This window comes from Xiphophorus couchianus, chromosome 5 (assembly GCF_001444195.1).
Source record: "Xiphophorus couchianus chromosome 5, X_couchianus-1.0, whole genome shotgun sequence".
In the NCBI taxonomy this organism is placed as follows: domain Eukaryota; kingdom Metazoa; phylum Chordata; class Actinopteri; order Cyprinodontiformes; family Poeciliidae; genus Xiphophorus; species Xiphophorus couchianus.
In genome coordinates this window covers 18,662,657-18,679,117 of record NC_040232.1, presented here as the reverse complement: position 1 = coordinate 18,679,117, position 16,461 = coordinate 18,662,657, and the positions used below count along the sequence as shown (strand labels likewise).

The following is a 16,461-nucleotide window of genomic DNA, read 5'->3' as shown; positions in this document are numbered from 1 at the left end:
TACCATTCCCATTATGAAACATAGTGGTGGCAGAATTATGCTGTGGGGGATGCTTTTCTTCATAAAGGACAGGAAAGACAGAAGCTGCCAGACTTGAAAGCCAAAGTTGAGGTTAACCTTCAAGCACAACACCAAACCTAAACGATGAGCTAAAACTGCAACTGAATGGTTTGAATCGAAGCATATTCAACTCTGACTCTGTGTCAAAAATTGGGAATGGATCTCAGCAGATGTTTTTGATCTCAATGATCTTGAGCTACTTTCCAAAGAAGAGTTGGCAAAAAGTTCAGTGTCTGGATGTGGAAAACTAAGCATTATGAAGACACTCATAAAAATGTGCAGCTGTAAATGCATGAAGAGGTGATTCTTAAACGTTTTGGAGCGGAATACAAATACACACCACACTTTTATGATGATCATTTTTTAAAAAGTTTGAAAACCTTGTGTCATTGTTCTTTCGCTTCACTTCTACAAAGTGCGCTGTGTTGGTCCATCAACCAATTAAAAATCATTGAAGATTGTGATAGTCACGTCACAATGTAAAGAAGTTAAAGGAGTGAGAATATTTTTGCCAGGAACTGCAACTTTGAACATTTTACAATCCTGGGGTTGTATTTTCATTTAAAGATGTCACTAAGAGTGATGCGATTTATTTCAATTACTGAAACATTTCGCTCTTAAACTGGGCAAAATATATTTAAAATTTTAGTTTGTATTTCAAACGCTGCATTGCTCAGTCGTGTCTCATCTTTTGCTCCGTCTTCACTCTTCAATAAATCTTTTCCTTTCGGCATTTCCTTTCTGCACCTTCTGCTCTCTCTCTCTCTCTCTCTCTCAGGTCTTCAAATCCCCTCCACTTGCACAAATAAATCTACTCACCTACCTTCCTAAATCTATGAAACATCCCAACATACATATACACAGAGTTGCACTTACGCACAAACACACAGGCCTCCAGGCAGCAGCCACAAAGGCCTTATATTAATAAATCTGCTGCTTTATTGGTGCTGAGAGTCTCTGGCAGAGACAGAGGAAGGGGGAACAGGACAGGAAAATTGGAGATCACCAGAAGGGGAGGAGGAGGAAGAAGAGGTGACCAAGTGACTGTAGCCATTTCATCCTCACAAGGAAGCAAGGACAAGAGACGGGAAGGAAAAAGAGCTAAACAGTTACAGCAGGCATTACTAATTTCTAATAAGAGTCAGCAACCATTAGCTCTGGGATAATGTGCAGCACCAGAAACAAAACAACAACAACAAAAAAGGAGTGAATGTGTTGTTTAAAAAAGGTACAGTTCACCGCCATCGTAACAACACTGTTTGGACCATTATTACGACCACCTGACACCTGGCTGAGCTGCTGGAGTGTTCAGAGTGGGCTGCGCTGGGAAACAAACTGCCCGGGGTGGGCTTTGGGTAATGACAGCAGCTAGCTTGGCTTAGTGGTCCAATCTCAGCCATCAGTCAGCTGTGACAGATTGGGGATATGAGCTAAGGAGCCGTTTAGCTCTGGTGTTTGCTTGGTGTGCGAGTGTGCACGTTTGTGTGTGGACAAGGAGAAGGAACACTGGGGGGAGGGCTATCAGGGCTGCTGGTGTTGCAGAGGCATCAATACACTCTCGACAGGCCATTTTCCTATGCCTATTCCCAGTTCTGGCTTGTTGCTGGGGCAACTACCACCATTTTAACTTCCCTGGCTACATCTCTGGAAGATTTTTTTGTAAAAAGAGCAATCTGAAACAACTCCCAAAATCAAAGAACCTCAAGTATTTTTAATACTAAACCCGTAGCAGTGGGCATTCTGAGTTAAAATCAGAGCCAAAGCTTACTGATTCACTAATCTTTTTTTTCCAATCAGACTATCGTAAATGTACATTTCTACCCTAAATAGACGACTGGAGTAACATTTTTTAGATTGTTTCTTTTTCTTATACCCATTTCAATGCAGATATTTTATTACATTTTAATCATTTGTCTGCAGTCTTATACATTGGCCCAACATTTGGTAGCATGCTGGTTTATCAACTTCTTTTTTTTTTTTTTTAGAAAAAAGATAGTATCAAATGCTATTTGTATGTCCTTGAGGTTCCTAACTCCCATAACGTCTGGAGTCTGATATCTCCAAATCTCAAATACCAAATTTTTCTCCAGTAGGTAAATGCACCATACTTGGGCACTTCAAGGACACGGACAACACATGGTGTGGAACTTGTTGCTGACAGAAAAAACTCAAAGTTTCAGTATCAGTGAGCTGCGCAAAAAAAAAAAACAGGTAAGAGAAAAAGAGAAATGATAAGCTATTTGAAAGAAACTTGTCGCGACAGATAACCGGAAAGATGAACAGGGAACAACTAAGTTGCTTTGTTTAATTTTTAGAGAACCAAAAAATCCAGAATCACCCACACTTCAGCTGCATCACAAGGCAATAAAGACGATGCAGTTCCCTTACCTGGCCATGAGGCTGCATGGTGCTGTAGGGCATGTTCTGGTTCAACACCTTCTGCTTCATCATCAGGATCCTCTTGTGCTCCTCCCCCAGGTGGGCTGTCTGTCCGGGGATCGGCCCCTGCGTCTGCCCAGGTCCCTGACCACCTCCTCCGGCACCTCCCATGTAGGGCGGCATCATGGGGTTCTTGACTTGACTGTTCCCTGCCATGGGCGGAGTCATCCTCTGACCCATGTGGTCCACGCCGCTGCCGCTGAAGTGACTGAGCGGTTTTGTGTTGTTGTAGGACAGCATGGCGGCTGTTTGCTGCTGCTGTTGTGTCTGTTGTTTGGACAGAGCGTTCTGGTTTATGCTGTTTGGCTGCTGCTGTCCCATCATGCCCATGGGGTTGTGAGGGAGGTAGTTGTTCATGGGGGCTTTCGGCCCATTGTTCGAAGCCATCCCAGCCACCAGAGGGCCTTGTGGTGTGTTAAAGACTTGTGATGGATACATCATGGGGCTGTTGGGCTTGTCTTGATTAAAGGGACCAGAATTGTAGGGACTGGTTGGAGCACCCACTGGTGACCAGTTAGCTGCTTGTTTCTGCTGCTTATGCTGCATCATCTTGCTGTGGTGAGCATGATGCTGGGCTATTGCTTTTAGCTGCTCTGCTGGAGACAGTTCAGGTGTGACCGGGCCCACAGGCTGACCTCCAGGGCCAGTCCCACCTGGGCCACTCCCACCTGGACCACCCCCTCCTGGGCCCCCTGCTGACCCCATCTGATTAACTGGGCCTGGGTTCATCATGTAACCATTCCCAGGCCTAGAGACTGCTTGAGTCTGAGCTTGGGTTGGAGTCTGAGGTGAGCGAGCTACGCAGTTGTGCAACGGTGAACCTGACGGCATAGCAACAGCTGGAGACTGCTGCAGGGGTTGCTGGGGAGGGGTTCCATTGGCGGTGGTCGCAAACTGGGGCCCCGATGACGACGGTCGCACCTGAGGGGAGGAAACAAAGCAGTTATTTCAGACACACCAGAAATTATCTTACGGGACATTGGTTTTGTATGCTCACATTTAGATTTACTTTGTCTTAATACAAAACAATAAAAAATGCATTTTCCGAGTCTTGTTCTTAAAATTAATTTGTACCATGTTGTCTTTTCACAAACATTTCTTTACCATAGTCTGTGAGCACCACTACAGCCAGAAGCACTGGACAACAGAATGAATTTGGGGTCAATAAAAAAATAAAAACATTAAAAAAAATCAACAGTGCCACTAAGATAGTGGTTTTCACATTTCAGAATGCATTACCTTTTAGAACAATTACCAAACTAAAATAAACACCTAGTTAGTTTCAGTTCTATTTAATGAGTTCAATAAGATTCATTAAATAGAACTAAAAACAGGTGAAACAGTGAAACAGTCATATTCAGTTCCAGCTAATAAAAGCATGTGCCAACTGATCATCAACAGACATGACCAGTGTTGGCTGCTTGCTGATCTTCAGCATTAAGCTATGGTCCAAATGATAGGAGTAGTGCATCAGTACTGATGTTAAGAAAAAAATGTTGCTGCTCTTCAGTTTTGGATATTCTGCGCAGTAGCAAAATGAGAACTTTGCTTAAAGCTCTAAACCAAAGATATTTCAAAGCAAGAATATACTTCATCATAACAGTAATGACTAATTTGTATCTCACATTACATGAATTACATATAAAAATGTTACGTTTATTTTATTTAGTTCCAGGTTAAAAGTGATCCAAGTACAAATCACTGGATCCAGTCAACATGATTTAAGAAATGCTGCAGAAATGACTGGTTGTATCCATGGCAGATGGTGTTTTCTGGGGGGATTATTATTATCCAACACAAAATTGTGCAAAATTACAAAGTGGAAGCAAAATCCACTTATCCGTTTGCATTCATCTATGCAGAGTCGCAGGAAGCTGGTACCCATTTCCAGTAGTCATAGCACAAGAAACAGGTCTGCAGTCTATCACAGGACAATTCAGAAACACACGCGACAGACAACTATACACACATTCATATGGACAAGATTAAGGATAAAGGAGCCGCCATGTTTACAGTCTTGATGCTGACCTGTGGTGAACCAATGGGAACCTGTGGGACCCCCTGCGGAGGAGGAGGCAAGGATCCCGTTGACGCCGCCCCGACACCAGGTGTTGTACTCCCAGCAGCTTCATGCGGGGCTTCGGCCTGACTGTTTGCTGGCCTGCCAAACTCCGCCTCTTTCTTCTCCTCGAAGTCTTCATTGAAGAGGTCGTGCATGTCATCCTCTGGAACGGTGTTGGCCAGCTCATCAATCAGCTCCTGCCACTCCTGGTCGTTGAGGTTGATGTCAGAGAATAGTTTGTTCTGGTTAGATAGGGACTGCGGTTCGTTGGTCTCCATTCCTGCCCCATCGTCCAGAGGCTCTTGTTTCAGGTCCTTGAGGAGGCTGAAACTGTCCTCCAAGTCCAGGGAGCTGTTCAGCTTCATGTCCTGCAGGTGGCTGCTGCCGTTCTTCCCCAGATCGTCGGACGCCCTGCCCATATGGGTGCCGTTGCCGTTTGTAGTGTTGCCGGTAGACGTGTTTGGCCCAGTCAGTATAGGCTTAATGTCCATTTGATGATGCAGAGGAGAAATGGGTGGCACATTATTATTATTGTTCTTGGGAAGACCCGTTAGAGAGTCTAAACCGCCGGGGATGTCCTTTAGGACCCGTTTTCCCGTTGGCGAGTAGCTGCCGCCATCACAGATGCCGTTCTGGTCACCGTTCAGCGGTGATCGTGCGCTGTCCAGTTTTCTTTTCACTGTCTCCTGGAGCTGCAAGAAACACAGAGGAACAACGATCAAAACTTCAGATTCTTAAGGAGCCTAATGACTGAACAAATCATTAAAAACAGAAACCTGTTCTCTCCTAACACCAGAAATAGTCATCAGAAGCAAAAATAAACCAGTTGTATTTCCAAGATAATAACCACTCCGGCGCCTTTTTCACAAAGATGTGCATGTGTATAGAAACACAAGTTAAAAACGGGAAGACCTGTTTTCAATAGAATGGAGAGATCAAAGCAACAGCTGCGCTCTCCCCAACATTAACATCAGCCAATAGGGAAATGAGCTCCCTCTCTGAAATTTGCAGCCCATTCTTAGCCTTACTGTGGGCAGCCACCGCACCGTTCCAGCTCCACTGTCTCACTGCCTCAGCCGGAGCACAGACTAGATAACAACGGGGTGCTAACAAACCCTGGCTGGTGGTTAAGGTAATCACTGTCATAGACCTGGAGGAGGGAGCAGAGGAGGCACAGACAAACAGTAAACAAAATCTGAGACATGAAAAGAGAACGTGGAGACAAAGTAAAGGGTTCACACCAACATGAGAAGTTTTAAAGAACTTTCCACTTTGGCCTTTTATCAACAGATCTGCTCCCTGAAAAGACACCCTTCAAATGTTAAAGCCCAGTTAGCTTACACTGCAGTGCTGAGATTCAAAACTGATAATAAATGTCATTGAGATGGGGTTTATAGCTCTACTGATGACATTATTACTGATTTGTAATGTGGACCTTAGATCAAAACAAAAAAAAAAGCAAGGTATTCAACCGAAATGTTGGCCTATTAAAAGTATGTCCTGTACTGGTAGAGTATGTGCACTAAATACTTGGTCAGGCCTCTTTATCAGTAAATTTACTGCATGAATCCAAAAAAAAGATGTTGGTAGCAAAAAAATTTGCCTGTTTCTAATTTCTCTCAAGATGAAGTCTTGTTTAATTTCTGTTAGGGCTGCACAATGTTCAAAAATCATTAATGTATCATATTAGGATGACAATCGGTTGTAAAAACATTTCCTCACTTTCACTCTTCTGACTGTTTTCCATCCTGCACAACATGTCACTAATTTCGCTATCACTAGACACAATGCCAGTATCACCAGGAATGCATTCAAGGCCTGTAGGCCAGTGAGGTTCTGGTGATGTTTGTCCAGCAGAAAATGTCATTAAGGAAACTAGAAATAAGTTGTTTCTGTGACAAAGCAGCAGAATTAGAATCAGGATCCACATGGATCAGTGGTAGTCCAGACACACCACACACAGAAGCTACAGTCCCAGGTTCAATTCCCAGCATCAGGCCTTTTGCTGCATGTCTTTCCCTTCTCTTTCTGCATCTCTTCCTGTCCTGGTGCATAAAGGCTACTAGTGCCATAAAAACCTTAAAAACAAAACAAAACACTAGAGTTAGCCAGAAGCATTTTTTTTTCAATTAAAGAGATTTTTTACACACTAGCTGGACATACCACTTTGAGACCTACATTTCATATGAATCTAAAGTAAAGACAATAACACTGTTTAGCTGTTTATGTATCACAAGTCATTTTTTACAGGAACGGTCAGACCAAACCACCCGCTGAGGACACTGAGGTCTTCACCAGGGGGCGCTATGGAGACCTTTGAAGACCTAAATATTGTATCCAGCTAATGCTTTGCGGATATGATATTATACACACAGATTCTCCACTAAGATTTGCAATATTTCATTTTGCATATTTTAAACGGATCAGTAGCACAACAGTAAAAGTAATAACTATGTAATAAGCAGGCAAAACAGGACACAAATTTTTCCCTTCTGCTGAAACATCACTCCATTGCTCCTTTTAACCCCAGTACACACACACCCACACCCCCACCCACACACACACACACACAAAGATAAAGGCCGAATCTCACAAACATGTTCACATTCATAATAGCCACTCAGAAGTCGTATCCATCATGCTCATCTACATTTGAAACAGGCAGCTGTAAAACAAAGGCACTCAGAAGCAGGGAAATATTTTGTAAAATCTACACTCTCAGCTGTCACATGTGAAAGAGTCAAAAACACAGACAGAGGACACAGGAAGCTCCTCTGATACGTGTGTAAATGCACACTTAGCTCTTTGTTATTCAGACAGAACAGCAGATGAAATATATTCAGATTGTATTCTGACCTGGAGGTGGACCCATTCAAGCTAGCAGAAACACACACCATAAAAACACCCCATCCTTTTTCTGAATTTTCTGAAAGTAAATGAGAGCGCAAGACTGGTGCAGAGGTGCTGGAGGTGGTTTCCTCCTCATGTTCTGCACATTGATTGGCAGTTAGCCTAATTATTGCTATGAAATGATAAACGCTGTTAGTATCGACAGGAAAAACTACAGCCTGTGAGCAATGGAGTGAAATACACACACATATATATTGTAGAATATAAATTCAGGCTAATGCAGAAAGGAAAGAAATTACAACTGACTTATGTTCTGTGTACTCAAATTCAAAGTTAGAAATCTCCTTTCACTAATTCGGTACCTACACAATCTGGAACAAATAACTTAGTTCTTTAGAAAACAATTTCATCCTGGCATATGTTTCCCTTTTCCCTTTGGTAGAGGAAACATTGTTCAACAACCATTTGCCTGGTAAACTCAGTGAAGGCTGTCCTCAAACTCAGTTCAAAGTTGCCACCATACTAAAATTTCAAACCCGATGTCGATAATAAGCAAAATTCTTAATACCAACAACTTTTAAAGGCACAAGGTTCTTTCTATTTTAGAGCAAAAATGTGATTAATTATAATATGACAATATTTTATCTTCCCTAATTAGGACAAAACCAGTAAATCAGGGAGAATTCAGCCCTCATTTATAAAAATCTAGAATTTAAAAAAATGTCACTTCTCTGGTTGACAAAACAGTACACAAGAAAACAGTTTGCATAAGAGTTAATGTTAAGTAATTTTACTGAATGTGCAGTAATATTTTCTTTTGTTGTAAATATGCTCCTTTCTGCAGAATCTCATATTCTATTCTTTTATAGCGATGTTGTTCACCACAGTTTGAATATGCATGTTTGTATTCACCTTGGAGTTGCTGCTGGCTCATACATTTCTCCACAGAGGGACACTAAAGGATATTTCTATTCTATTATATTATATTATATTATATTCTACTTTACTTGAGGATATTTCTATTCTATTCTATTCTACTTTACTAAAGGATATTTCTATTCTATTCTATTCTATTATATTATATTCTACTTTACTTGAGGATATTTCTAATCTATTCTATTATATTCTACTTTACTAGAGGATATTTCTATTCTATTCTATTATATTATATTCTACTTTACTAGAGGATATTTCTATTCTATTATATTATACACTACTGAAGTCTTTGCATTTGAACAATGAAATCTCAACTGTCGGTCAACAGTGCGAGGAGTCACACAGAAAGCCCCGAGTATGTGAGAGTCTTACTTTTCTAACCATTAAAATGTAAAGCGGATGCATAAGCAAGGTATTGAGAAACATGTTAGAAAGGTTAGCATTAACACTCAAATTGACTTTGCATTATGGCATAATGATACTCTGGAGGGAAAAAGTTGGAAATCTTGCAGTAGTCTGAAATGCAAGACTCTTCACTTATTTTTGATGCTTTCAGTGTAAATGCCTGCATAAAAATACCATGAAATATGTTATTTCTATCTCTTTATGGGGGGTCTTAGCCTTTATTAGTTGGGTCAGGCAACCCCAGACACTCGTAATTTGTGCCGTGGCCATAGACTCTGTACTGAAAAAGATTTAATATAAATGTATGAAATAACACTGAGCTGTGGACATGTATGGATTTCAGGCTTGGATTCCTCCACAGAGAAGCCCAGAACACCTACCAACACCATTCCTTCCCCTGCTTTATGTGTGGTCCTGTAATCAATGGGTTTAAATAATTCAAGTCTTCTGAACAAAAGTGTGTGTGAGCACGTGTGTGTTTCAGGTTTTCCCTAAATGCCAGTGAGTCACATTGATAATAACAGGCTCGCCGTTCAAAGCCCACCTATAAAAACTCCCACAATTATCCAGGTGGTGTGAACCGCGGCACCCTCCCACATGGACGCACGCGCACACACACACACACACCCACCCACCCACCAACAAAACAACATTATCCATTTAACCTCGCTGATATAGTGCAGACTGCATTGACGGAAAGGGATTGTGGTTTTGTCTGCGCGAGTCAGTGTGACACAGCCAGAGGAAACATGACAGAATGAATGACAAAACTGCAAGCAACTACAATAAATACCTTCAAATAACTCACTAATTAATCATTCATTTCTTTCAGTGCAATTAGCTACCTAATTACACCTCTAAAAACAACTGCAAGACACCCGTCATGCCCTGCTCAAGGGTGGCGACAATATTTGTATTTGTTTAACAGTTGATTGCCAGAATAAGACTTTGATTCTGAGACAAAGAACTGGGAAGAAGTTTGCTTTGCAGTGTATTAGTGGAGGTAGGGAGAAACAGAGGAAAAGAGCTTGACGGCAAAAAGGACAAGAGGATGTAAAAGAGCAAAGACAGGAGCGATCGCCGCTTATTTTCTCTCTTGCGTGTTTTCTTTGACACAAACACCTGGTGACTGCTCCTCTGCCTGCTAACCGTGACACGCGGCAAACGACAACGACACACGGAAACAAAGGTGAAGCCGACAGACACAGGAAGAGGGGATTTATTTGCCAGCAGATGGTCTGTTTTTCTGTTGTTGTTTTTTTTCCCCCTCGCTCTGAGCGAGGGAGCAACCAGAACATGAAGATGAAGCAGAGGAGATGGGGAGTTTTGAGGAGAGCGGGGGGTGGAAGAGTGGGATAGGTGGCTTGATGGAGAGGCATATCGCGCCAAATGACAGCAGGGAGCAAACGATGAGAGGGTGATCAGAGAGGAAGAGCAGAGAGATGGAGGCACCAAGGTGCTGTTGTTATAGCAACCTGCTGCTCTGCTGCTTTGTGCGCTGCATCCTCCCTTCTTCCTCCATCTCCTCTTTCCCTCACTTGCTCACAACACTCCGCCTTCTCTTCCCTTGCTGCCTTTACATTGCTCCCTCCAGCAGGTTGAGCATCACATGCAACACAAAACTCAACATTAAAAGGAGCGCATCGATGTTCTAATTAAAAACAATCCTAATCAAAAGAGCAAGAGAAATTAAGAACAGAAGCAAGAGACCAAACAAATTGGGGATGCAAATTATTGCATTCAAACTCAAACAGGCTATTCATCAGCTGATGAAAAGTTTTAAAAAACTACTGTTCATGTCATTTGCACTCAGGACCCCCTGATGATGAAAGGCAAAAAGAAATTAACAAGGCAGCACAGCTGAGCAACGCTACAGTGGTTGAAGATTTCAATACAGCCGAGTTTCAGGTTCTGCAAGGTTGTCAAAGTGCAGCTGGCTATGGAGATGTTGCAGAACCATCCCTCATGGCTGAAGGCGTTGGTCATGGAGTAACTATGACACCAGCCTGCAGAAAACGTATCAAACATTTCTGAACAAAATTTTCAAGAGATCAGCAAAAGTTACGGCGATAACTTTTGCTGAACTACCGATCCTTTTAATTTCTTCTTATTATTATTTTTACCGTATCTTCTTGCTATATTCTGAAGTTGCGACCCGGTTACAATCAATCACAGAAAAATGCAAGTACTACTCATTTCTTTCCTGATCTTAAGATTTTGATCAGCAGTCTGGCCTGCAAACCAAAGCTGCAGGTTTCTTGAAGACGAAATCCCTTTAAAAAATGTATCAGACAAGAGCAAAGCTATTCCTGAAATGAATCAGAAATGCACAACAGTCCAGACAGTAATAGACAAACTAGCAAGGCAAAAATCCAGAACATGATCCAACATATTCTACAAGAGAAAGACTTAAAAACCTCACTTTATTGGATTTATTAGGCAAAATGTATTTATATACTGATGACACCAATTTGTTTTTTAACCACACCAAAACAACTTAAGTTTTTCACTGGTTCTTTTAAATTAACAGCACAGAATTAGTATTCTTACAGCTGTTTAAAAAACCTTTGCTATAACAGGAGAGAGAGCAAGACTTTCATCAGACAACAGGAAGGTGGAATGGAGTACAGAAGTAGCTTGGTTCATCCATTAAAGTTTTCAACCTCTGACCACCATGGAGCATGCTAGATCTGAAAATGAGGCAAGGCATTTGAAAGTATTTGAGTCAAGGTAAGTACCAAAATGTTTATGGTGCTGGCTGTGTTTACTTATTAAAATAAGACAAACTCAGTTTAAAATATTAACTCTGTAATTATTTTGTATTTTCTTCTTTTAAGTGACTCACAAAGTGACATCAGCTCTGCTCCTTATATAAACAACTAATGATTGTTCACCTCTGATAGGCAAAATGTGTGTATTTAAATGCAAATCATATACTCATATGTAATAGTTTTTAAAATAAATGCCTTAGAAGTGACCCAACTCTGCATTGGCAACTTTTGAGTTTAATGTTCCCAAAACAAAACAACTATTTCCTTTTTGTTATATTCAATGAACTAAGAGAAAAAAGAATGAGAATCTTTACAATTTTACCTGACAGAAATAAGAATATTCTCAATCACAAGCAGGCAAATACACACATGAGTCATAATTTCAATTTTAGTTAGATCTTCCTGGTGTTGGCCAGCATGTACAAAACTGTGTGTGTCTGCATATTTGTTTCTGGTTTGGCCCAGTGGACCATGAAATGAGTCAATTAGATCAAACAGGTTTGTATTAAGTAAATGTGCTCACTGCCATGTCAGTGACTGGGGCTCAAAGTTCAAGTTCATAACCACATTTTGACACCCACGACATGTCCTGAGATGCTGATGTGCGGAAGTGGTTTCGAGTTTGCATTATGGTTTAAAACTGAATTTATTTTAAGTGAGCATCATATGAAGCTTGGAGTAAAAAAAACAGAGCTAAAACTCAACCTTCTTCCTCAATGTTGAGATTTTCACACTTTCAACAGAATGTCAGTCCAGTGAGGTCTTCAGAACTAATAGCTTATTTTAGGTTTTCCAAAGAATCAGATATTGTTTTTAAATTACTGTTTGCAATAAACTCTCCTATAAAGTATTTTAGATATGTGACGATGTGATCTCACATGGAGCCTGAGAACAAAAAAAAAAAACAGCTGTACTATCAGGAGTTTGTCCTTTACCTCAAGGATACTACGTCAGCAGATATCCATCCTGCTCAAGTGCCCTTGAGCAAGTCACTGAGACCAGGGATGATGAGGGCTTTCATGCAAACAGTCCACACACACCGTCTGCATTTGGTGTGTATTAAATACCACCTGTGGTTCTGAAAAGGAAACTGAAGTGGGTTCTGAATCAGTTTAACTGGCTGAGGGAAGCTGGGGTCTTCCCAGCTCCAGTATGAAAAAAAATACAGCCATTAATTGGTAAAAACTGATACATAGTTTAAATTAGTTTTCTTTTGTAAAATTAGTTTTATTTTGTAACCAGGTTGCTGTGTATTGCAGACTTCTGCCCAGGTCCCTCTTGAAAATGAGATCTAGATCTCAACGGGGTTTACCTGGTTAAATAAAGGAAATGAAAAAATTAAAAAAAACAGAGAACTTTTATCTTCAAGACAAAGTGAAAAACTGCTCTAAAACAGTGCTTCCAAATCCAGGCCCTCACAAACTAACCCCCATGGTGAAGTTAGATGCATCTCTGCTTCAACACTCTCGGTTGAAATGACTGAATCAACTCCTGATGCATTTATAAAGTTAAAACAGAACTGTTTTTGAGACCAAACCAGTCGAATCAGGCGTACTGAAGCAGGGAGATGTTTAATACATGCAGGACAGAGAATATCCCGTGTCTGTAAAACTCAGCTTTAGTTCTGCCTTTTCAAGTTATAGCACTTACTGGTTTTATAAACAAACTGGTTTGGGTTTCCATAGCCAGCTAAATGTCAGTAGAAACATCTCAGGTCAATATTTAATCCTGATTTTGATGTTTCCTGAATTTCGGACAAGGTCAAAGTTCAGAGACAGTTCAACTAGACAAACTGTTATTATGAATGTCTGACCTGTGATCAGATTCAGTCCTGAAAGGTGCCTCTCTGCATTGAGTTTGAATACCCTTCTCATACATTCATTCTCTCTGGGGACTCCGGCTTCTGACCAAAGTCCAAAACACAAGAACCTGCTGAGCACCAGCACAGGAAGACAACCACTTGTGGTTCTGGCGAGGAAATCTTATTGATTTGGTTGCAATGTGCAATTTACACCACTAGATTCCACCACATTCAGCACAGGGAATCTTTAACTGGATTATTGCATTTTTATGGTTTGTTATTTTTATTTGAAATCACTGATGAATATGTCTCTGTTGACAATTATTCAAGAAAAAACTAGAACAGATAATTCCTTCAATGGAGTGCCAATAAATTGTATGAGTTGACCATCCCGACTCAAATAAACTTCAAACACCATTAAGGATTCACCAGTACTCACTGCTATTTGATTCTGGTACAGTTAGAGCGGGTGCCCCAAATATGGAGGCGAGAAGCCGCCTGGGGTTCGATTCCTGACTTTGGGAGGCTTGCTGAGTGTCTTCCTGTCTGGCTACCATGAATAAAGGCCACTAGTGACCAAACATATAAATTAAGCAAATCAACTGACCTCAACATTCAAGAAAAGAAAGAAAGTTTTAAGTTGAAAATTTTGTTTGAGCATCTTATCAAAGACAGCATGCCCACAGTCATTTACTGAACCACATCCTCACATTACATTAATTATTATTGTTGGGTTACAAAGACTTACTTCCTGAATATCAACCTTTTTTTTTTTTCCGTCTATGAATGCATTTCCGGCTTTCCCCTGCCTCCAGATCCCTGTAAAACTGAGCAGTGTGTGAGTGGAAAGAACACGAAAACAAAGCGTCTGCTTGAGTGAAGGACAGAAAACTCCAGAGTGACAAGAGGAAGGTGCAAACAAAGAAACATTTGGCTGCCGTCCCAGAGAAGGGTGTACGTACATGTGAGAAAGCGCCTGCCAGTCTGCCTCCTGTACACAAGGGGCCTGTACATGCCTGATTTGAACACACACACACACACACACACACACACACACACACAAACGCCCACACCCACACACACACACAGTGATCTAATCAGAGAACAATGATCCTTTACATTATATTTCACCATTTATTTGGCGTTTTAGCACACAGACACAAAAACAATAGAAAAACTATATGCAAGTGGTGGTGTTTGCATTGTGCTTCGAGGAGCCGACGACGATGTACACAAGAACTTGGAAAACGATCTCCACACCTATTGAACCAAACACACACAAATAAACAGTCTTTGTTGGGTATTTTAACACCATGTTGGTGTGCGTGTGCGCGGGCAAAAAGAGAAAGAAGAGCGTGTCAGTCTGTCATCAGCAGTTTTAAACCTGCTGACCTGACAAAAAAAAAGCTAGTGGAGAGAGGACCATCACCCCCCCCAAAAACACCTCCTCCTTCATCCATCGCCGACCCCTTGACTCAATAACTTTAATATGTTTGTGTTTGGAGGGGAGGGGAGGGGAAAAGGAGAGGAGGAAGAGAAACAGAAACAAAGGGAAGGACAAGGAGCGGAGTGTGCTACCAGTCACTCTTACAAACCATTAGCGTTTAAAGCACGACTAATTATCTCCAGTGGGTCGAGGACAGCGCGTGCTCGTGCCAGTCTGAACGAGCATCTGTCTGCGTGTGCGATAAAGTAAGAAAGAGGACGAGGAGAGAGAAAATGAGGGGATGAAAGAAGGGGAAACTGTGTGTGTGTGTGTGCGTGTGTGTGTGTGTGTTTGTGTGCGGTTCCTGGCTGAGCAGCTTCTCTATTTATAGAGCTGCAGCAGCTCCTTCCTGTTTCTGGAGCTGCACCATCACGCTGAGAGGGGGTGGAGCCGGAGGGGAGGGGGAGGAAATGTGAGAGGGTGTGTGGGAGTGGAGACTGGTCTTGAGCAGATCCACCCCCTCTCTTTGCTCTTGCTCTCACTGCTCTCTCTCCTGCCTTCCCTCCCTCCCTCATTCAGCAGCTACCAACTCAACTGAACACCAAAGAGGCAGAGAAAGCAAGAAGGAAGGACTAAAGAGCATAATTAGGGAAATTGCTTTTTTTTCTTCTTTTTTTTACATTTAAAGCTGAAATTAGAAAATGTCCTTATTAAGAAGTTCATGTCACATATTTCTTGAATTTAAGCTGCAAAGAAACTCAGATTAAAGAAAGGCTTGTGCCCTCAATGCTGTACATTTAGGACTCCATAATAGCCTAGTGTTGTGACTTTAATCTGACTTTATTTCTCTTGGATGTTTTTACTTTGAGTTATAATATTGTCCATTTCAGAGATTCTCAAAATCTGGGCTTTGATCTGGACAGAATAGCAGGTCGATCCAGATCAAGTCTGCCCTTCATTTTGCTTCAAAATGACACTTGTGAATTGGCGCCATTTAAATAAACTACAGTGAATTTCATTCAGTCATCATCTGACAACTGTGCAGGAGAGACCTGAGCACAGCACACTGCTTGGTATTAACACCAGTGGTTAATAATTACAATGCTGAAAGGAGCACTTAGCTCATGAAGCAAAAGATCATTTCTTTCTGTGAGTTTTGTATGTACATTAATGTTAGGAACCAGAAATTAAACATTTTCTGAGCAAAATTTTCAAAACGTTATCATAAAAGAAGGAATGGGGTCAAATGTTAGCTTGCTGCTTCTCCAAAGTCCTCCAGGAGGTCACAGGGGAATCCACGACAACGTCTAAAATACTGTAAGCATCACTATCTCACTGAAGGCCAGTGCTCATAAAACAATAATAACTAAGATCCTAGGGAAAAAAATGGTATCCATGGGTGTGTTCAGAATCCAAAACCACTGCTGACCAAAGCCAACAGAAGGCTTTAATGCGCTTGATGGTTCCCAAGACTTTGGGGAAAATATTCTGTCAACTGGTGTTTGTATCCTTAGGTGAAGCTAATGGTATTTTAGAAAATGAACACCATGAAATGAGTCAAAGGTTCTGGTGATAGTATCAAGGTGAAGAGCCGCTTTGCAAATTCTTCAGTCCATCAGAAAATGTTTGACATTTTAAGGAGAAGAACCATTTGATTATGAAGCAGGACAATGGTCAGCAAGCTCAACTATGAATTGCTCCAAAAATAATC

The 16,461-nt window shown here is 41.3% G+C and overlaps 1 protein-coding gene across 1 annotated transcript in view; it reads right to left on the bottom strand.

The window, feature by feature from the left end:
* maml3 (mastermind-like transcriptional coactivator 3) overlaps positions 1 to 16,461 on the bottom strand; it is a 117,569-nt gene that overhangs the window by 54,686 nt on the left and 46,422 nt on the right. Inside the window, exons 2-3 of the mRNA XM_028017966.1 lie at positions 4,528 to 5,253; positions 2,449 to 3,420 (exon numbers count right to left, since the gene is read on the bottom strand). Of these exons, the coding sequence (XP_027873767.1) occupies positions 2,449 to 3,420; positions 4,528 to 5,253 (1,698 nt within the window). The remainder of the gene's footprint in view (positions 1 to 2,448; positions 3,421 to 4,527; positions 5,254 to 16,461) is intronic.